The sequence below is a fragment of the Falco punctatus genome, assembly GCF_963210335.1.
Source record: "Falco punctatus genome assembly, chromosome: 6".
Classification (NCBI taxonomy): Eukaryota; Metazoa; Chordata; class Aves; order Falconiformes; family Falconidae; genus Falco; species Falco punctatus.
In genome coordinates, this window is record NC_137585.1 from 9553087 (window position 1) to 9575812 (window position 22726).

At 37.5% G+C, this 22726-nt stretch overlaps 1 protein-coding gene across 3 annotated transcripts; it reads left to right on the forward strand.

Annotated features, from left to right (window-relative positions):
• The first annotated feature begins 5 nt into the window (after positions 1–5).
• FERRY3 (FERRY endosomal RAB5 effector complex subunit 3) lies at positions 6–22523 on the forward strand. Of its 3 annotated transcripts, none has more exons than XM_080391633.1 (14): positions 6–141; positions 1443–1637; positions 1900–2045; positions 3388–3569; positions 5201–5300; positions 5392–5513; positions 7739–7845; positions 8572–8769; positions 12183–12311; positions 13422–13490; positions 15045–15247; positions 19974–20031; positions 21260–21327; positions 22273–22523. In XM_080391633.1, the coding sequence occupies exons 2-14, from the start codon at positions 1460–1462 to the stop codon at positions 22363–22365; spliced, it is 1653 nt and encodes a 550-aa protein (XP_080247759.1). In that variant the 5' UTR covers positions 6–141; positions 1443–1459; the 3' UTR covers positions 22366–22523. The 3 variants fall into 3 exon arrangements, with proteins under 3 accessions (XP_080247759.1, XP_080247757.1, XP_080247758.1); XM_080391631.1 differs by lacking the exon at positions 6–141 and adding an exon at positions 807–849; XM_080391632.1 differs by lacking the exon at positions 6–141 and adding an exon at positions 828–849 and having other exon boundaries at positions 12183–12290.
• The last annotated feature ends 203 nt before the right edge of the window (positions 22524–22726 follow it).

Genomic DNA, 22726 nt, shown 5'->3' on the forward strand with positions numbered 1-22726 from the left:
CGCCACAAGGCGGGCGGGTGCCGAATCTGCGGCTCCGGACGTGAAGGCTCTAACGGGGAAGCGGGAACCACCTCCCCCCTCCCCACCCTGCAGCGGCGCCGCTGCCCGCCGCGCCCCCTCACCTGCCCGCCCGCGACCCAGGTGAGCGAAGCGGGAGGACGGCGCCGCGATGGGGGAGCGGCTCCGGGCCCCGGGGGCCCTGCGTTTGTCCTGGGGGCTTGGCGCCTCCCGGGGGAATAGAGGCGCAGGGGACCCTGCAGGCCTTTCCTGCCCACCGCTGGTTTTGCTGCCGCTTCTCTGTCTGCCTTCTTTGGCCTGGGCCGCCGGTGTGGCGGCGCTGAGCCTGTGGTGGAGCTGAGGCCGCGAACGCCGGTTTCGGCGGGGGGCTTGGCCCTCCCCGCAGGGGCGCGGGGCTGCTCGGCTGCGCCGCGGGCTGAGGCAGCGGCCGGTGCCCCCCGTGTCCTCCCCGCTACACCTGGCTTTGTCGGGCAGCAGCAGGGAGGCGTTCGCCACTTCTCTAAGTTGAAATCCCTTTCGGTGATGGGCCAGGAGACCGCTCAGGTGACTGTGAGATTTTTGTTGTTAGCGTGAAGCGATTTAGGTTTGTTCACAAAGAAAGACACCACACAAAAACCTATAAATTGGTCCCATGACTTTTGCTGTGGGAAATATGCTTTTTTTCTTTAGGTTTCTGCTCTTCTTTTCTTTGGACTGTGTCTTTTAGCACTGGGGAGGTTTCCCTGGGGAGATCCAGCTGGAGTAACATGTCTAGCTTTGCAGGTAATCCTCAAAAAAAGAGGAATTAAGTGAGATGAGGAGCCCTAGTCGAGAGAAAAATTACTGGCATGGGTACGTGCTCCCCTCCTGTGTTTTCATTTTGTAGACAGTTCTTTTGCTTTTCTTTTGGCTTATTTCTAATGGCACTATTTAAAAAAATAATGACAAATCCTAAATCAGGTTACAAAGTGCCAAAATAAGCTTTATTTGAAAGTGATTGCAAACTTCCACTCCACCCCAAAGTCTACCACCTGCAGAAAGGAGGAAATAAAATCCTAGGGCACCGTGAAGGACTTCAGATTCTGAGACCTGCATGGCAGCAGTTACAGTGTGTCAGTTCAAGTTTGTTATTTAGTGAGGATTCCTTCTGTCCTGTTTCTGCTTTTAAGTCAGGAAGCTTAGGACTTTAATTTGTAAGAGTAATTATCCAAATTCATATATTGGATACACTCAATTACAGCTTAGCATTCAGTGTTTTGAAAACTGGTATTTATGTTTCAGCTCCAACATAGGTATTTGGAAGTCAAAATTGAGAAGTGTATCTATGAAAAATTTGGATGTTCAAGTTTTCTTGCCAGAAGCTATCAACACATTGTTTTTAGTGAGCATTGTTTACTTAGGATTTTACAAGAATGTAACTCATGTTACTTTCATTTCCAATGCAGGAAATCAACTCAAGAAGATGAAGCCTAATAAAGGAAAGACCTGCACTGGGGAGAGAGACTATGTGTACAAATTTAATGCTGGAAATCAACATTTAGTGCTTACTGTGCCTCTCAAATTCCCAGTGCAAGAGAATATTAGTCATTTGCATGGACGTCTAATGCTCCTGCACAATCTGCCGTGCTTTATAGAAAATGGTAAGAATTGATTTCTTGAATTAGTGTCATATATCCATGTCCACAAGTGTCTTACAACCTGTTTTAAGAAACCAAAAGAAGGTGTTTATTAGAACAGTCTTTAATAAATTGTTTTTAAAACAGAAAAAAGGGTTAAATAAAATTACTGTCAGTACTAGTAAGGCATCCAAGTAAAAAGCTTTTCAGTTCTGTTTCCTAGATGATTAATGATGCTTCTACTGACATGTTTTGTTGATGGACCATTCTCTTCTTGTTACAATAGACCTGAAGCAATCTCTTAATAAGTTCATAGAAGAGGAGACTATAAAAGATTATGACAGAGAAGCTGAAATGGCTCTGGAAGCAGTGAAATCAGGAAAAGTAGACATAAACCAGCTGGCAGATACTTGGGCTAAAGCTTATAAAGAGGTAAGATTAAGGCTAAAAAGTTAATGTTCAGGACTTGCTTTGTGAGTGTGTGTGTTTAGGTACAGACAGAATCACATCTGTGAAGATGAAAAATTACACTGAAATTCACTTTTGCTGATCAATTCTTTCTATCTGAAAGTGATCATTAAGTCTTTATCTAACAAGTTCTCAGTCAAGTTTTTCCTGAATTTAAGTCAAAAGATAGATAATTGAGAGGTATGTAGCTAGTGATATTAAAACAAAAATAGACTTGAGGGTTAGTGCATTGGAATCGAAGCAAGAGATAGTAAACTGCTACTTCTAAGTCTCAGTAATAGCAATGAAGACCCCTCTCTTCCCTCGGAGAGACTTTTTGGCTCATTTTCAAAGTTCATGTGACTATTTTACATTATTATAGCAGTGATGAGGCTTTGCATGTGTTCTTCAAAATATAGGAATGCAAAAGAACTGGAGGGGTCCTAGTGAACACAAAAAAAGAATGACAGAAACCGCAGCATCTGAGGAAACGTTTATAGGAATTGAATTTGCTTATCATGGTATATAGAAGGATGTTGTGAAAAATTCCAGAGCACACATCTGTTACAAAGAGAATTGGAAGCAAATCATCTACATTAATGCATGTCAACAAAATGAAATTAGCTTAGCCTTTAAGAAGGAAAAAATCTGTATTGGGTGAGCATGGACATATGATAAAACACCGAAAGAGTTTGCAGTCTTCTGTGCTAGCAGTTTCTGTGAACAGGTTAGCCTGAGTGCAAGGGTTAGGATTAGATGATTTCTTGATGTTTCCAGTCTACATTTCAATGATACAATCTCAGTTCGTCAACTGAATCTGATGGAAATGATTGCAAAAGTAAGAAGTGTTTCAGTATAAAGGAGCTTGCAAAACTAGCATCTTTGGGCCGTTCTTTGTTCAATAGAAATGGCTTTTCTTAAATCAGTGTTGTTGATCAAATTCTAGTGACATCAGTTTAGTCATGCTTTCTAGCAAAACATTTTTGTTTACACAGCTGGTGTTTGGGGCCCTATCTAAAATTCATCAATTACAAATATTGTTGTAGATGTTATTGTTCTTTCCAAGTTGGTGATGGCTCAAAATTGGTAGTTCCTTATTGCAGTCAGAACCTTAATGTTTCTGCTGTTAGTTGCTTTGAAAGAGAAAAAAGCATGAAAAGGGGGAAAATGTTAAAGCTCAAGCAGAATACAAAAAGCTCAAATTAGGAAAGATAATTAATGTATGTTGAACGTTGTGCATGCTTAGTTGGTTTTGCCCCACTGTTGCACGGGATCTTTCTATGTCCTAAAAGGTACCATATGCTTTTAAGTCTCTTGTAACTTTTAGACAACATTAGAATATGCAAAACCTGAAGAAACAAGCTGGGATGAAGACTTTGCAGATGTTTATCATGATCTGATACATTCTCCAGCTTCTGAAATGCTGTTAAACCTGGAACACAATTATTTTGTTAGCATCTCAGAATTAATAAGTGAGAGAGATGTGGAACTGAAAAAACTACGGGAAAGGTATTCCTTTTTTTTTTCTTTTTATTTTTTCTATCTTACTAAATAGAGGTGTATGCCACTGGGTGTATACAGCTCATAGGACAGCATGTGACAACTTGTATTTGTCTGTGTAAACCCTATTTTAGTTGTGTTTCCCTCTTTAAAGTCGTTTAATACTTAGTCTATATTGTTAGGGTCAGCTATCCGATATTTCCTCAGTTACTGAAAATAATAAAAACCAAGGTTATCAAAGTACTGTAAGGTTTGATTTCCGTTATTCTGTCGTCGTTGCAAGTGGTGTGGCAATGTAAAGTGCTTGGGATATCTGGAAAATAACGTATATGAAAAGATGAGCAAAAGACTTGAACCAACTTAAGTCAGAAGCTGTTGAATTTGCAGTTTAGGAAAGCCTTTGCAGGATCATGTGCTTCCGACTGATTGAATAGTTGCAGGTAGCTGCTTTCTCCACAAGAGGGAACACGTACAATGCAGGTTTTTCTTTCCCACCCCCGCACCCCCCCTTTTTTTTTTGTTTTGTTAGGGTGACTAGGCTAAGGAAAATGAATGCACCCAAATACAGATATAGTATAGATGCTTGTGAGGTGCCTGAGTGTTCTGAGTAGGTCTGTTTTAGCAATCTAGGTGGCAATATTTCTCTTGAATTGTGTGTGTTTAAGCTTACATTATACAGTGTGTACCTGCTTATATGGTTTCTTCTAGACTGAGTCATACGTATTTCTAATTTGTAGATAAATGTTATCAATAATGTGTTAGGAAACTTTTTTGCTGCTTATTGACTCTTCTCAAGTATGCATATAGAAGAAAGAGCACTTAATCCCAAGAGCAGTAATGTAGAGCTCTTTTGTGATATAGCTGTGTATTGACTCCAGTGGCATTTATCATATCTATTTGTCATAATTGAGAAACTCCATATGGTCAGTGGCAGCTGAGACTATCCCAGATGAACGTAGGTGGTGTTCTGTTTACACAGGAGTTGGCTTGGAATCCCTGCCCCTCAGCTCAGATTTGTTTTGTGGATATTCATTGCTAAGTCTGTGTTAGGGTAAATCGATTCCTTGCTGAAGAAAGGGCTGAATGTGTGTGAAAGAGTAAGTGAAGCCAGGGATTAAGAAGGCTAAGGAGGGACAGGGTATTGGATGAACTGATGATAGCAGGGCAGCCCTTTAACTTCAGATCCAGGTCCCCTTGTTGAGTGTTGTTTGAGCTGGAAGCTTATCTGACTATTAAAAATAGATGTGTTTTAGCCAACTTCCTGATGTTCACCTGTCTGCATCAACTGTGGTTTTGGTGGGATGAAGGCAAGGGACAGAGTAGGTCCATTTCAGAAACTCTCCTAATGATAAGGATAGCAAAGTGCTACATTAGAGCATCTGGAGGTACTGTCATACCATCTTTTGAGTATCTGTGAGTGCAGGCTTTAAATGCATGAATTCCAATTCCAAAATGAGCAGATGGACAAAGTGGTGTATGACATATCTTTCAGCTATGTGTTCAGTTGTATCTCTGCTTGTGATGAGTGTTGACCTGCTGACTGGTATAAGGGATCATTCTGTTGGTAGCTGTATCAACGTTAATGGGTATTCTGCCAGTTTTTTTGAAAAGGTTCCTTGTTGCATTTGCTTCTCTTTCAGACAAGGAGCTGAAATGGATAAGGTGATGCAGGAGCTAGGGAAATCGCTAACAGACCAAGATGTAAATTCATTAGCAGCTCAGCATTTTGAATCTCAGCAGGTAAACTAAGTTCAGTGAACTAGAATGTCATACAAATAATTGTCTTAAAAAGAAACCCCAAAACACTCAATTATCACTAATGTTTTCTTAGGATTTGGAGAACAAATGGACCAACGAATTAAAACAGTCAACTGCTATCCAGAAGCAAGAATATCAGGAATGGGTGATAAAGCTTCATCAGGACCTAAAGAATCCCAACAACAGCTCAGTCAGGTATTTAATTAAACCAAGAGGCTTACTTCTGTCTGTCATAGTTCAAAGGATTTGCTTTTATATAATCTTTATTTCAAATTAGCCATTTAAATAGGATAGTCACAGCACATAAACCATCATAATTAAATATTTTATTTTTAGCAGTTTACTTGTAGGCATTTATTCATTGTTTAATGTTATGACCTTTCTTTACCAGAAAGTGTTGTAATGCACTGAACTCCAACTTGAGCTGAATACGGTTTCCTCCTATTTTGCCATTATTTACAATACCTATCTTTAACACTATTTCACAAGGCTATCTGGTGCTACCTAAGGATGTTCTGTAGAATAATTGTAGCTTGATAAATAGTAACAGTATCACACGTTTTGAATTAACAAGCCTCTTTTTTTTTTTTTTTTTTTTTTTTTTTTTTTTTTTTCCATGTATGCATCACTGGACAGCTAAAAATGGCAATGGCAATTTTTAGTGTGAACACTTATAAGAGTTGAATGAAAAGCTTTCTGATTGAGGAAACGGCAAGGAAATCAAAATTTGTAACTTGGGAAGATCCCTCACCATTAGTAACCATCTTTGCTACTAATAGGAAAACAGAAGTAAAACCTGATGCTTTCTCATGCCTCACATTAGTAGAAGAGCCTGTCTGAGTAGATTTAGGTGGATGCAGTAAAGAATTTCAAGGGAAACTACACCTTTGAACAAAGTGGATGCCAGTGATAAGAGGGAAAAGGCATGGATCATAATGCATGAAGTATTTAATCACTTAAGTGTTTCCTTCTGGGTGAAGGAAGCTGAATGTGTGGAACATGAGGGAAGAGAGAGAGGAGCGGAAATATATTGGAAGATGATGCTGTATAGATTTCTCACTACTTTCTTCAGAATTTTGTTGTCTGGAAGTTTGTTTTGGAAGTCTTTTGCAGTTCTTGGGTTTATCCCAGAATGTTCTAGGACTGCATAGCTCACAAGCAAACCGGCCTCTTTCTGACCTAGTGAGCAGTTAAAAGATTACTGCAGTAGTGACAGTCTGTTCAAGCTCTAAGCCAAATCCTAAAATATTTTTCCACATAATTTTCTTGTTAGCTTTGTCAGGTTTTTTTCCACGAATCTTTAAAGGTAGTGACGTTACAAAGGCTATTCATACTTACCACTGTGAACCTCTTCCAATGTGCTGGCCTTCTACTGTGATAAGACCAAGATGAAGTTGCTTGGAGCTGAAAGCTAGAAGAAATGGACTGCTAGTAGTCCAGAGTCAAGCTTCATAATTTTGGATGCTTATAACAGATGTGAAGTGATAGTATTTTAGTCATTGTACTCACATACACTAGCAGAAAGCGTGATATCTCTGTGTCGAGTCCTGAAAACTGTAGGCCCATAGTACGTTTGAAAATAATGCATAGGAAGCCTATAGTAGGGCAACTAGAAACTTGAGAGAGATACAAAAATGTGTTCCATACACCTCTCTCTTTTATGTCTGTATACACACACATCTATATACATCTTTATGCATCTAGTTGCTTAGGGATGTGTATATATATTTATTAATGGTGTATCTCAGTTCTGCCTCACCACTGGACATTTGGAATTAGTGGAATTGCTTGCAAATTTATAAAACACTTGAAGATGAGGCACTTTGAAAACAGATAAATTTTTAATTAATTCAGAAACAAATAGGAGAGATGTTCATGTTCTTTTGTGTCACAGAAACAGTATTACTTATGTTACTTACTACCAGATTAGTTTAGGAAAAAAAAATTAAAACTGATGTCTGAAATACTTCCTGCTTGTTTGAACACTGTGGCATGTTTGGTTTAGCTTTTCTTAACCTTCCGTTTTGTATAGAGAAAAAATAAATGTTTTATCTGGTCACTTCATGAATAAGGGTTTGGCTGTTATAAATGGGCTGAGAAGAGGTGGGATTTTTTCCTTTTATTCTTATGTTCTTATTATCTTATAACTAGGTGCTGTGATTTACTTTTATTTTTCAGTCTCAGGATGCTTTGCAAATGAGCTAGTTAATGTAAATCTAACAGTGGGGTCTATTCTTCCTACTGGTTTGCACCTGGAGTATTGCATGCCAGAAAACCCTCCCATGAATGGAGTTCGTGCAAATAGGTCGTCTCTTGGTTTCCACAAAGCAGCTGAGAAAACATTAGACGGTTTTCACACAATATTGTTGGTCTTGAAAAGAATTAGGATGAACTTCTCAATACATTTCTCATTATTTTAGTGATGAAATTAAGGTTCAGCCCAGCCAACTGAGAGAATCTGTAGAAGGAAATGGAAGAATTTATGAAGAGCAAAGGCTGTTGGAAGAAAGTTTTACTATTCACTTGGGTAAGTAAACTGACACTAAAACCAAAGATGATAAAGGATGCTAATAAATAATGTATTTTAGCTATGTATTATTTACAGTATTTAACTGTCAATGTATATCGTGTATACAATTTGTAACTGTTTTGTATTTGCTCTTTATGTTTGTAAGAGAAGTACAGTCTGTGTAAACTGTATCAAACAGTATTAGCTACCTGAAATATACATAAAGGAAAACATTCTAGAGGCAAGTTTTTGTCCACTCTAGCAAGGTGACTAGTATAGAAAACACACTAACATCAGAAGACATAGCAATTAAAAATCATATTTTAACTTATGTTTGGTAAGAAAACATGGGTATTAAATTCATTTCCCATGATCAATTAACAGAAAACCAGATACTTACAGGTTGGGTTTTTTTGTGTATACGATAGAGGCTTCTTGTGCTGTCTGTTTTGACTACATTAGTATTTCATCTATAGCCTTATAATAGGGATCAAGGCTCATTTCAGGTACAGATAAGCCTTGCTTTGTGACAGCATGTGAAAAGACTTCATTTTTACTCATACTTTGTAAATTACTGATATGTATGTAAAACTGAATATATGGCTAAGAACTTTGAGTACTGTTGATTATATTTCCCTTAGATATTTTCACAAAACAAGGGAGCACTTTGATCCTTGTGTTTTACTAACAATCCTGAGTTTCCTCTTTTACTGTATGTATTAAAATCCTTTATATTCCATACAGGAGCTCAGTTGAAGACTATGCATAACTTGAGATTACTGAGAGCGGATATGTTGGATTTCTGTAAACATAAGCGCAGTCATCGAAGCGGAGTAAAACTTCACAGACTTCAAACTGCAATGTCTCTCTATTCAACTTCTCTCTGTGGCCTAGTTTTACTGGTAGACAACCGTATCAGTTCATATAGTGGCATCAAAAGAGGTGAGTCCTCGAACAGTGTGTATTGTGTCAGTGAAAACTAATGTTACTTTACTTGCTGCCTTCTCTCAAAAAAACATATTCCCTGTATAATTAAAATTTACTGAAGACCCTAATGTTTTGTTACCTTTTCACAATACCATGTCCAAATGCAGAAAGAGATGGATAAGGACGGGGGACAGAGTTGTGCTGTGGTATGCTGTTATCTCTCTCACCTCTTTCCTAGGTTTTGTGTTTGAGTAAAGAACGTGTTAGAGTGAACACTTCAATGGTGATTTCCCTGCCGTAGACTGGTTTTTTATAGAGGCTTCTAACACTTTCATGTCAGATTAGCATACTGAAACCTATTTGCAAAGATGAAAATGAAATATGCTAAGACTTTAAATTGATAAGTAAATGTATAAAAATACCATGTGCTTTAAGTATCTGCAGCACTATTAATTCAATTTAAAATGAACAATAGGAATATTACTTGCCTATTCCTGGAAAGCTTAATTAGTAGCCATTGTAAATGCATGTCTTTGAAGTAATGGGACACTATGATGAAGGTGGTTTGTATCAAGGTTAACCAATGAAATGTGTTCATTCCTGTTCCAGTTTTGGTTACTGAGGCTTTCTCTGGGCCACATTATTGACTTTTCCACCTTCCTCTTGATGTTTAATACCAAAATATTTACATTTGAAATGTCTTTCTGACTGGAGCCACTATTACTTGTCACTGTTCTTGTGTACTGTAAAAAAAATACTTGGGTTGATATTCTCTGAAAACAGTGCGGAGTGAGGCTTGTAGCAAGAAGGAAAGGGAAGTGTACCAGTAAAAACTGCAGTTGTATTTGTGCTGTTTATGGTTTCCAAGCTGCTTAATTCTGACAGTTTTGTTTCACACTTGTACTAATTTTAAGTTGCTTTTTCTCTGCTTAAATATTTAAATTCATAACAAATAGAAGATTTATTTTATGCTATGCCTTGATAAAGGTGATAAGACAGACATTGAAGTAATACCATTAAACACAAAACTGCATGTTCTAGACACCAGTTAGATCTTGCAGCCACAGTAGAGGGGAAAATAAGGAACTTTATCACAATCTAAAATATAATCCTCAATAAATTTTCATTTCTTTGAGTTCCAAAGGAACTTGACAGATTTCACTGTGGGCACGTTCCACAGCTCTCTGTACCACTGTTCTTTTTAAAAATGTTGCAGAAATGAATGTGTCCATGTCTCAGTTCCTCTCACGTAGTTAGTTGGATGTATTACTTTAAACCATCAGTGAATGTCTGGTTGTACTGAGACCCTAAACTGCTATAGGTGGCAACTGACGTTTGGGTACACTTCGTTAAATCTACTTTGTGGTGACAGTGGTAGCTTCTGACAGAAGAGCAGTAATAAACACCTTTGAGAGGAGACTTTGCTCTTAAATTGTAAGAGGCTGTTTGTCGCAAGAGCACTAATCAGAACCAGTTCTCCTTCCTAAAAGGCTCTTTAAAAAGATAAATATGCAAGGGGGTTCAAAGGTTCATAAATTTGCTATACAGAAGACCTTTGAATAATAAATTGATGCTGCTGTTTAAGTAGAGTGTTGGTGGCTTGTGCAGTCCAAATTTCTGGGTTGCAAAAGTGCAGACACAATTTTCTGCTTCACTTTTAAAGCTGGGGAAAAATGTAAACATCATAACCTTTATTTTGTGATGGGCTAGAAGCTCCCTCAAACCTCTGAGATTTTCAAAGATGGTTGGAATTAATTAACTTCATGTGAGTGTGCTACTTATCCAAGCATTTTACATTGTTTTGAGCAACACCAATCACTCAGCAAGCACTGAATGGAGGTATGAAGTCCTGCAATTTACTTGGTTAACCTTGTTTGTTTAGCTCTGGCCTGAGGAAGCCTAGGAATGTGCTTTGTGTAGTGTACTTTGTTAGTTTTGTTGTGTCTGGCAAACGTTTTGATGTTGCATCTTTGGTAAATCTGTTACCTGTTTGGTTCAATTTGTCTCAAAATTCAGGATGTTTGTCGGGTATTTGCAAGATTGAAAACCATGGCTACAATGTTTTCCGTATTTCTTGTAATGTGTAAAAAGCAACTATCAAAATATACCTTTGAAATTTAATTTGGGCACATCTCTAGAAAACAGCCTTGAACAGAAGGTTGAATTTACATGTGAACTTTCAACATGCCAATTTAATTCAGACTATAATTTCTAAGCTAGATAAATAGTTTATATAATTTATGCATTGCCTAGCTCAAGTCTTTAATATTAGGACTTTGTGGGGCTACTGTGGCTCAGGTTTCGAGTAGGTGTAGCACACTCAAATGATAAACGAAAACTAACGTCAATTTTAATTTAAATATCAGAGATTTTTCAGTTGTTAGTTTCAATTAAAATGTCTTGTGACCTTGTTTTATCTCTATACACACGGAAAATACAATCTTCTGGAATATGAGCCTCTTCCTCCCTTGGTTTTGGACATCACAATTTAATAAAGCCTTTTGAAAATAGATTTTATGGTAAGAGACTGCATGTAAAAAGATAAAATACATTAAGATTTTTCTCTCTGCCCTGCCTGTTCCAGTTGCAGCCTGTTCACAGGAGTATATGGTGCTTTCCAGATAGGCAATCAGAATACATTAAGAACTGTAAGGAGGATTAGAACAGGTACCTCAAAGCAGGAAGTAAGTAGCAATTGTTTAGTATAGTCCAGCTCATTGCTAATAGCTTGTTTTGGCTCCCATTGACTTGCTTGGAGAAACGGCTGGACATTAGGATAAGAAGCTTAGAACACCAATCTCAGAGGCAGTATGTTATGATCCTGATTATCAGTATAATATTTCCAAGTCTGACGTAATACTTATCAGCAAAAGGAACTTGCAGCTCTCTTCAGCTGATGACACTTTTTTTTAACTTTCAGATCTGTGTCTTGGGAACTAAAAGGAAACAACTGTAATTCCAGCTTTTGAGATACGCTATTTATGAATTTCGTTAATAGCTCTCATTTTTCAAAACAAACTGGAATGCTGTTGTTGGAAGTGTCTGTTATGTATATCTTAATAAAATATCACAGATTGAAGAACTGTTAGTAATAAGGCAGCATTTGTAAAGCACAATTGCATTTTAATGTTCATATATTATTGCTCTTATTTTGGTGGGAATTTTTTGGTCTGGGTGGTTTTGTTTGAAAAGCAGCAACACTCAAGGTTTGGGTTTTTTCTTCCCCAAGCAATTAATTTATTTCAAAAACTGTTTTGGCTCTGCTGTAATTATTTTAGAATTTAAAGAGGAGTATAGCAGGGCTTTATCTGGTTTGGGGGGGTGGGGGTGCCTTTGTAACTGGCCTTGCTTGAACAGTAGAGCAGAATTATGTCATGTTCCTAACCACAGCCTTTCAACATGGATTTTAATCTTATATTTTTTCCTAGATTTTGCAACTGTTTGCCAAGAATGCACAGACTTCCATTTTCCTGGAATTCAAGAACAGCTTGAAATTGTCCAGAAGGTTGTACTTAAGGCCAGAGCACAGCGTAGCAGTAAGTCAAAAAGACATTGTGGTTAGTGACAACCAAAATTACTTTCCTTGAAATAGAATAGTGGTCAGCTGAATGTTTATGGGTATGGGCAAGTTGATTTCACTCTTCTTCAGTTACCTGACCTATAAAATGGAAGGATCAAGATTATCGATATACTGAGAAATCTGCATGAAGTTCTCTCCTCATGGACAGCATGTTCACATGATGTTTTTGCTGCCATAACAGGTGTAACTTTACCAAAAAAAAACAAATATTAAATTGAGTCCTTAGGTTCGGATCACACTGTCACAGCATGGGAAGTGTATAGGGCCATTGTGCTTTCCTCTGCAGTTTAAACTGCCTGTAGCAACATAGACTTTATCTGACTTTACATTTAAATAGAAATAAAAGAGTAAAGCTTTAAAAATTGCAGGAAAGGAGTTACGACTCTTTCCCTTCCTTTAAAAGTGAACGCTAAAAACTGAATAATAAATTGACTAAATGTGATGCTTTTTAGTGCTAACCAAATCCTTCTGAATGGTTTACTTTGCATTTATATTTACAAATGGCTGTGAAATTTTCTGACCACATGGTGTTAAGGTTGTACTTGTACATCATGAAACTTTGTTTTCCTTGCAGAGAACTACTTATGTGATTTAAATACCTCAGTAACATGACTAGATTCATAAGAGTACATAGAAAAACAAGTTTTCTTAGGAACCTGCATATTGCTGTAGTCTTGAGGAAGTAACTGAAAGCTGGTTTTATACTGTTGACATGTAAATCTCTAAAATTTTTCTTGTAATACTAGGAACAAATTTGTTTAAAATAGTTGCGTTATTTAAAAAGCAATGGGAAGGTTCTACGTTCTTGTGGGGGCAATTTGGAAAGTTTAGTATTACATCTGAGAATGTCGTGTTTTATCCAAATGAAGAGGTATTGTAGGATGATTAAGAAAGTTACTGCTTTGAGATAGAATTCGGTTCAGTGTCTATTAAAGACAGCAAAAACAATTCCTGTCCATCCCTCTGCTTTTTGGGGACTTCATGGTAAAAATTCAAGCCAGATGGCATCTCAGAATATCGAAGTTCCATGCCAAAGCACAATTAACAGACAATGTATTTAATATTTGTGCTGTGTATTTATATACAGAAAACAAAAGTAGTGGAAATGAAGAGAAACTGAAGAATATTGAACGAAACCAGTCAAATATTTTGCCAGGTGAGTTCTGTTGCATTTTCCCCCTCTTCTTAAAGCAAGTTGTGTTTTATAGATGCACGTTTTTAGCTCTAAAGTCAGAATATAAATCATAAACTAAACCTGAGTTGACCTCAATCAGAGGAGAAGGATGTTCTTGTGGCTAAGGCAGGGAACTGGGTGTCAGGACATCTGGTTTCTATTCCCAGCTTTGCCACCGCATCATGTGGCTTGGGGCAAATCACTTCTCTATGCCTAAAATTTCTTTTCAGAATTTGAAGATGAAAAAAAAATCTCTGAGCATCTTGGGGGAAAAGGTGAAACTGAAATACTAGCAACTAATATTATTTTTGAAAATAATTATATATATATCACTGTTGTGATACAACGAAGCATTTTAGAAGTTTTTTTTTTAACTTTGAGAATGTACAAATCTGTCCTTCTCAAAGAGGAATTATCTTCTGTATGTATTGTGATTTTCAGTAAGGAAAGTTTCTGTGGAATTTGAAGACTAATACACAGTTGTAGGGGGGAGGAGTTAAATCCATACAACCCATGGCCGAATAAGAGGGCTTTTTAAAATTGCCTTCATGACTGTCTTAGATCTTGTTAGTATAAGTGGATTATAAATCGGCTTAGGTCCTTAACAGATAAATCCAGGTCAATCTTGCTACAGTGGTTTGTGTATTGCTACTGTTAGATGATCATTGCTGGGCATTACTATTTCCTTAGCAGTCATCAGAAAAGCATACATATCTATTCTTCAGCTGTTCTTGTATCTTAACTTAAACGACCAGTGAGAATGGTCTTGAAGAAAGGTGTTTGTCTGTTCACTGAAACAGTAGGGATATTGCATACTGGCTTTTCTGTTGACTCTAGTATAGAATTTTGATCTCCAGTGGAAAGGTGAGATGGAGACACCTGCATTTTGCTGCCCCTTACTCTTTCTCTACCTTTAATAAATGAATATAAAGTCTAAAAATGCCCTCACCAAGATGTCTTGGGTAACTTTTTTGAAAACAGCTCTGTAACTAATCTTGCCATTGTTAATAATTAGAATTTAAAATAATTTATTGATACCTTAGTCTTCCAGTATGTATCTCAGTTGTTATGTAACCCACTATCTTTTTTCCACAGACTTTTTGCATCCTTTATTTTAACCCATCCATTTTTGCTATTTCCGCCTCCCACATCTGTCTGCAATTCAGTGCTTACATTATATATTTTGAGTATTACACCTCCTCTCTGTTTGTTTTTGTTTCATGCTATATATAGATCATATCCGCCTGTACTGGCACTGTTATGTCTTATTACACCAGGTGTCCCTGATGCCAGTGAAACCCATCAAAGCAGGGAAGCGAGTGTAAGATGAATGTAAAACAATGATATTCCAAGAGATTTTAGATCAGTTGGTTTCTAACTTTTTTTATCTCCTTATGTATGTGTTCTGATCTCTGTTGTATATTTGTATTTGCCTTTTGTCTTAACTGACCCTATCCTTACATAACCCAACAAATTGTATTTCAGTACAGGTCACTACCATGATAACTTGCCTTCTTGGTTTATGTTGCTGTGTAGGAGAATTCTACATCACGCGCCATTCAAATCTCTCTGAAATTCATGTTGCTTTTCACCTCTGTGTGGATGATAACGTAAGATCTGGTAACGTAACTGCTCGGGATCCTGCAATCATGGGACTGAGAAACATTCTCAAAGTTTGCTGCACACACGACATTACTACCATTAGTATTCCTCTGCTACTGGTGCATGATATGTCAGAAGTAAGTAAATGTAAAGATTTGGTTTGTTTTTATCTTCTAGGATGCAACAAAAGAGACTTTCTCAAAGGGTGTTTCCTGCTGGTTTAGGCCAAATAGGACAGTTTATCCCAGTCACATACTTCTGCCACATCATTGTGCTGGCCCTCATATCTATATGGTGACCCAAATTAAGGAACTAAACCAGTTAAAAACATTTCAGCCAGCTGAATCACTTCAGTTTTTTATTCCTGCCCCTCATTTTGGACACTTCCTTGATCCAGCTCAATTGTACCAGTATTAATGAAAGATGGGACCACATGCCTGGAAGTCTCTGGCAGCAGCTCTTGCTTAGAAACTAAGACTTCAGAGTCACTGATGTGATAGTGATACTAGAACCCCAATTAATTGTTGCTAGCTAGAAAACCTTAACAGTAAGTTTTATGAGCAGCAGAACTAGCAAAGCTTGGCTGGGAGTTCTGTATCCCTGAACACTACTTTTTACCTTCTCAGCCCTACGCAGCAGCAACCAAATTCCACCTTTTGCTGTGAACTGACTCCTTCATTGCCTAATCAACTGCATCCTTAATTCCTATCCCTGTTTCCTCCCTAAGCCCCCCAAATACCGACTAGGCAAGAAGCAGCATATTGCTGAGGCTCTTTGTAGATACAAGTGTGCTTTACTTATTGTGCTGAGCTTTTGTATTCTCTTTTTTGGTGGGACACTAATGTAGCGCTTGCCTCTTACTCAACTGTAACTTTTCACAGTGCACACTAATTTAATACCACTGAAAACCTCTTTCCTCCATCACATCTGGCTCACAAGATACTAGCAGAGAAGAAAGGGGATGGGAAGGAAGGGAGAGAAGCAGTGGACAGGTAGTACAGCCATATGCCTCACCTCCTTAGGAGGTGAAAAGTCTATAAACTTAAAAAAAAAAAGGGGGGGATAAAAATAAGATAATGATGACATTATCAATACCTTTGCATGGATAACTGTAGTCTGTTGTGAGGAGATTTTTAAATAACCCTTTGATTTTTCACTTGTAAATTTCAGTGCTGCCTTTCCTCCTTTGAAAATGCCTGACTTAGAGCAAGATAAAAGCTCGCCAGTGGATTACCTCTAACAGTGACTTTTTAATAACAGAATTTGATTGGAACGCAGTTCCAGATCTTTTACAAGATCGGAGTCTATTATTGTGAAAGTGCAAGCAATGCAAAACTTAAGTGTCCACTAATTAAGCTCCTAAAGGATATAGTTCCATACATAAAAGTAGACTTTTAGGAACAGATGATGTTAGTTCTGAAATTTTTCATTTCTGGTATCAAGACCTTTTTTGGGGCACAAATGCAAGTAACCAGCTTGCAGGACAGCAACCTGGATTACTCGTGGGACCCAGTGACTCAGTTACTGTGTTTCATAAATTTATTGACCTTTTTTCTTAAGTTGCCATTTGACTATATTCTTTTTCTCCTTTTTTTTTTTTCTCTTTTCTTTATACCTTGCTAGTTTTAGCTTTCATTTGCTTATCTGTAATTTAAAATACAAATAAAACACAAGACCAGGTGTTCACATGCTTTTGAGTGTGTTGTTGCTTGGATGTGTGAAGCTGAAGAATTACCTTCTTGTCTAGCACTGGATTCTTAAAAGGTCCTAGTAAAACAATTTACCTTTTATATTAAATTTCAGGTCTCTGTAGAGTAAGCAGAAAGTGACCTGTACGATAAGTGTATGTTTGGCCAAAACTCTGTTGTGTGAATTGCATTAGCAGCATTGTGTATTACAGTGCTTTGCAGCTGGCTGACCTCATTTCAAACACAAAAATATGTAATGTTGTTGACGGAAAAGTGAATAACAGATTTCTGAAAGTTAACTTGAACTTGGTGCCTTCTGCAGACCCAGTTTTGAATACACATTTACCACCTACATAAAAACAGTTTTGTAAAGTGGTTAACCAGGAGCACAGCTGCAGAGATGTTTGCATGCTTCAATGTGACGGGTATTCATCATGAGTTTTCTCTGCGCTTTTCCCAAAGTTTTTCTTCTTCCTATAGATGGAAGCGTGGTGTTTATAACCTCACAGAAGTAACGAGTGTATTATCTCAATGAAGCCATTACATTTCATTCCTTAGTTTTCTTTAGTCTGTTTTCTTTAGTTTTTCTTACGATGAGAACAACAAAAATAGATTACATTTCTCTGTTTTCATTGTTAAGTTAAACGAAGGAAAGAAACTGGGTTTGTCCAAATTCAGGACAACTGAGGCATTACTGTCTGATCACTGTTCTGAATCTAATATAAACTGGGGAACAGAATGGCTCCAGTAGCATGGCATAACTGAAAATGCTAGAGCTGGCACGATTTTTTGGTAGTTTCAGCACAGGAGCCGTTGCTGCCGTCTGCTCAGCTACACTGAGAAAAATGTTACTTTTCAGGGATCTCAGTCAGCTGTATCTATTACCGTAAGTTAAGAGAAAAATGTTTTGGAAAAAAGTAGAAATTAAGGGAGTATAAGCCATGTAACAAATATTTATGAACACTATTTATATATATAGAGAGATTATTGGTGGGTGTGTTAACCTCAAATATTTCTTGTCTGTATTTCCCACCTTTTAAATATATAGCTGCTCATACAGTGTTTAGGGTTTGCGTAGATATGCTTTGAGTAAACATCTTGCTAATTCTTAATTTATTAAAATTAACATTGAAATTTGGTTTGAAATCTTTGTCTTATGAGACATTTATGGATTTTGTTTACATTACTTGGTTATGACATGGTTATGCAAAGGCATGTCTTTAGCTTTATAAAAGCAGCAGCCCCATGTAGTGAGTCTGTCACAAATTTGTTTGAATGAAGAGGTTTGCAACACATTTTTCTAATCAGTGGTGCTGACCCCCTCTTTTTTTTTTTATTATTAAATAAGCAGAAGAAATCTTAATTTGACAACAAGTCCTTGCATCCTAAAAAGTAGCTGGGATGTGGTCTGTGCTGGTGAATAAAACCAGAAGTCCAAGGTGTATCTTTACTTGAATACTATTAAACAAAACTCATTATAGGAGATGGGGTGTTTGTTTGTTTTTATCCTGTCTCCTGCACTGTAATTTCAATTGGTACTTAACAAATACTTCATCGTTTCCACAACTGTTTCTTAGTTTGCATGTAGAGAAAAATCCAAATAACATGGCAAAATCATGAGAACTTACATTTTCAAACATGGATTAGAATTGAAACATTACTATGTCCTTTTCAGTTCTTGTGGCTTGCATGGAGTGACATTCTGGATCCAACCTGTTATTTCCCTGTGTGCCCACAAGATTTAACATCTATGTTCCTCTGAAATAGCCCAAGGAATGGTGTCATATCCTGCTGGTTTAATCCTTTTAAGGCTTAGTTCCCTTTATTGATTACGTAAGGTACTCCTGAGTTGCCTTCAGAGCAACAGGACCTTTTTAGATGTTTGTTTTTTGCCTAAGCCAAAACAGTGATCAAAGCTACCAATATATGCCTACATTACTTGTGACAGAAAGCACAAATAAGTAGATAAATTCTTCCAGAAAGCTTAGAAATGAAAAAAAAAAAATAATGTCCCTCATTGTTCAGATTAATGTATTGTATACCCTAAAAGCAGTGTCTATTGATGGTAGTGATTTACATGATGAAAGACAGTTTTCTGAAAAGATATTTTTAGCTTATGCTGTTTTCTGTTTTTAAGTTGTTACACATTTTCGGGATGGCAGGAGATACTCCCACCTAAGTAGGAACTTTGGCTTTCAGTAGTTGTTTAATGCAGCCGTGTTCAATGCACTGTTGCAGTGTTATCAATTAGCATGCTTAGATAACCTTGTTTCTCAAATAACTATTTTGAGTCCTGAAATTAAGCTCTTTGATACTGACAGATTGCACGGTGTTCGGTGCTGCAAAAAAAAGGCTGGCTTTACTGAACAGAAAATTATCTAAAGCTTAAATTTGAGAAGGTACATAGAATGGATAAATTTGTTTCCACATCTATATTCCTGCATTCAGACCAGAAGGTGCTGATTTTCATGTTGGAGAGTACATCAGAACAAATAGGTACTATTTAAACTGAGAGAGAGTAGACTTAGATTAGATAATCGGAAGAAATTCTTTTCTGTGGGGATGGTGAGGCACTGGCACATGTTGCCCCAAGAAGCTGTGGGTGCCCCATCCCTGGAAGCGTTCAAGGCCAGGTTGGGTGAAGCTTTGAGAAACCTGGTCTAGTGGAAGGTGTCCCTGCCCCACGGGCAGGCAGTGAGTATGTCAATAAAACTTAGAATCACCAAGAACAGTTAGGCTCCTGGCCGCGCTTCCCAGCAGTAACCGATGATTCCTCTTTGGCTAGCTGAAGCGTGAATCTGACAGTTATCTGTTGGACATTATACATTTTTCTGTAGCTCCATAGAGGAATTTAATAACCCTGTTTCCAGTGACAGTCGTAAGACTGTCAACAGTATTTTTATTCCCTATCACAGCTTAAAAATTTGTAGATTGTTCTGACAGTGGGCTGTCCTACCAATAAGCAGTGGCATGCTTTTATGGTCACCTATAAGGTATATACTACCTGCCTAGAATACTCTGGAAAACTGAATCCCTCTTCATGGCCTGTAATGCTGCTTGAATACCTGCTTGGAAAATGGGGTTCTGTGGCAGAAATGTATTATTTTTAGTAACTTCCTTACTGCTGATCTTGGTTAGATCATTGGGCATTGAGTCTTCATTTATTAATTTTTAGGAAATGACCATCCCGTGGTGCTTGAAGAGGGCGGAACTTGTGTTCAAGTGTGTCAAAGGTATGTTAGTGGGTGCTTCAGCTAGGGGGGTGGTTTGTGTTACATTTGGTGACATCCAGCCTTGGCTTAGGTTGTGTATTTTCCTAAAAAGGTGTTTTTCAATAAGGTGTTGTTTGTTTAAAACATACGCTTACATTTTCTCTTTAAAATTGTTAACTATCATTAGTTAACATTAGTTAACTATCATTAGTTAACTGTTAACCAGGAAATAGGCTCAGACACTTCGAAACATTTTTAGTCTCTATTCTAAAAGATCTTTCCAATGTAGACAGTAGAAGAAAAAGCCCTTACTGCTGCCTTGAGCAATCTCTGAAGGAAGGCAAGAGCTGGTGGTTCTCTGCAGTATAATTTCCAGTGTCGTCTTTTTAGTTTTATTTTTTCAGACAAAGAGGACTCCCTGCATTTTTCCAAGACTACTTTATACACTAATTAATCTCTTTGCTGGAAAGTCCTCATGACTCATCTTGGTTTTCTGTCTTTCCAAGTGGTGTTATTACTTACTGCATTCTTCTGTGCTGCACTCAAATACTTGAACCAGTCATTTAGATTTTTTTAAAATGTCAGTAATGTTAAGTTTTCCTACCACCCACTTGAGGAACCTCTTTCTATTGTGACCTTTATTAATTCACGATGGAATATCATCCATGTAGCCACTTTCATTAAACAAATATTTTTCTGAGTATCTTTATTTGCTGCATGTTCCGTGGACACGCATTTAGTTCATTTGTAAGGATATGCTAGCATAAAAATGCCATATCATAACTTGAGCAACAAACGAGCGCTGAGCTTTTGCCACATAAGTAGGTCCAGGTAGTTTCTGTTGCTGCCAGATTGTCAGCATACTTTTGGCAACAGACTTGTATTCATTAATGTGGATGTGGTCACATCAGAGCTAAAGGAAAGAGCTGTTTCTCAATGAAAGCAGGCCGTTGAAAGTACTCATAACACGTATATTTAGAGAAACCTCTCACTTTTGCTGGCTAGCACTGGTTATTCTGCTCTTCAAGGGTATATTGATTTTCTCTGTAACGCCTCATTAGATTTTCCAGTTGAAGCAGATTTCAGCCAGGACATTGGCCAAATCTGATTTAAATGTGATTAACGATATCCCTAGTTACAGCAGTTAAAATCCTAATTGTATGTGAAAGCTCCCTCACTGCTTGCTAACAGTGTAATTGACAGGGAAGATTGCACAGGTAATGCATACAGTATGAATGCTGGTTTTTAGGTTTCATGATGGAGATGGCCTCGTGGGATGGAGGAATTTCTCGGACTGTACAATTCTTGGTACCACAGGTAGGTTAAACCTTGTTCCAGCAGACATTTAACTTGAAGTTAAATGTCAGCAGATCTAGTTTTTGTTTCTTTGCTATGCCCTGCTCTTTTTGTGTAAGCTTAAATTACTGTAGTTTTGGTTCCTTGCCTATAAAACGGGAATGAGGGGTTTATATTTTTTGATGTCCTGTAGTATCTTCTGAGGATGCTAACATTTCAAACTGGGAGGTTCACCTTTACAAATGGTGAATAAATCACCTTTGAAAAAGATAATTTTTTGCTATTATTTACTCTGAAGAGGTGGGCTAACCTTGCATTACATAAGTTTAGGCATTTAGTAATCATATTGTCCAGCAGCTTGGAAGGTTGCAATGCGCTGAGTTCAGTCATGCTTCCACAAAGTCATTAATGACTCCAGGAATTTGAAGTTAATTGTAATTAAGATTCCGAAATGATTTAATTTGGAGTTCTAGCTAATCTTCAGAAACAGGCAGTTTTCCAAAGTTGGCCAGCACTAAGTTTTCTTTGTTTTAAAAAACAGTACTGGAAATAATATAAAAATCAGAGTTATATTAGGAGAGAAATCACTACTTTATCAAGAAATACTTGTTAACTGCTGGGCAAGGAGGAAGCCAAGAATAAGTGCTGAAGTTGAATCTAATCCTGGAATTCAGAGAGTAGGAGTCCTATAGATAAGAAACAGCACTGTCCTGCTTATGCTAGGCAGAAATAATCAATTACTGGAAACGGATACATCACATAGGACACAAACAGTATTTTTAGGTCAGTCTTTTGATTGAATTATAACACATAGTTTGAAATCAATCCTTGTGAACTTCTGAGAAAACAGCAGTTCTCTTAACTGTCAGGAAGCAGAGCTGAGAGACACTTAATTCTTCCCAACTACAGCAAAAAGCCAAAGCTTACTGGTGTATTTTTTCTAATTCTTTTTTTTTCTTTCCCCAGACAATTTCTGAGGAAATGTTTTACCAGCTCAGTAATATGCTTCCACAAATCTTCAGAGTATCCTCTACATTGACTCTTACCTCTAAGCACTGAATTATGTGCAGCAGTGAGACGTATCCTGTTGACAAAGCATGCGATTACAGAGATTCTGGACTGGAATGTCCCTCTTCTGAGGGATGATGACCCCGAAGTGCTATTTGTTGCAGTTTCAAGAATCATGTCACCCTAATAAAAGATAAATGCTGTCTGTACTTGGGTATTAGCAGTTGATTTTTTGCCTTTTGCTTTGTTTCAGCACAGTAGTAATATTGAATTCCTCACCTGTATCTGAAAGACATTCAAATATAACTTATCGTATGTTATCTACAGAAATATAGGTGATTCTTGTGTAGTAGGAATAAGAGCTTATGGTAGGAGTAGGATCTTCTGTGTGGTCTTTAGGTTGTTGAGTTTA

Bases quoted from the DNA above. Each gene is read 5' to 3' on its own strand.
- FERRY3 (XM_080391631.1), top strand. The intron at 3,570-5,200 runs GTATTCCTTTTT...CTTCTCTTTCAG, and splicing joins CTGAAAAAACTACGGGAAAG to ACAAGGAGCTGAAATGGATA. The intron at 15,248-19,973 runs GTAAGTAAATGT...ATTAATTTTTAG, and splicing joins TGGTGCATGATATGTCAGAA to GAAATGACCATCCCGTGGTG.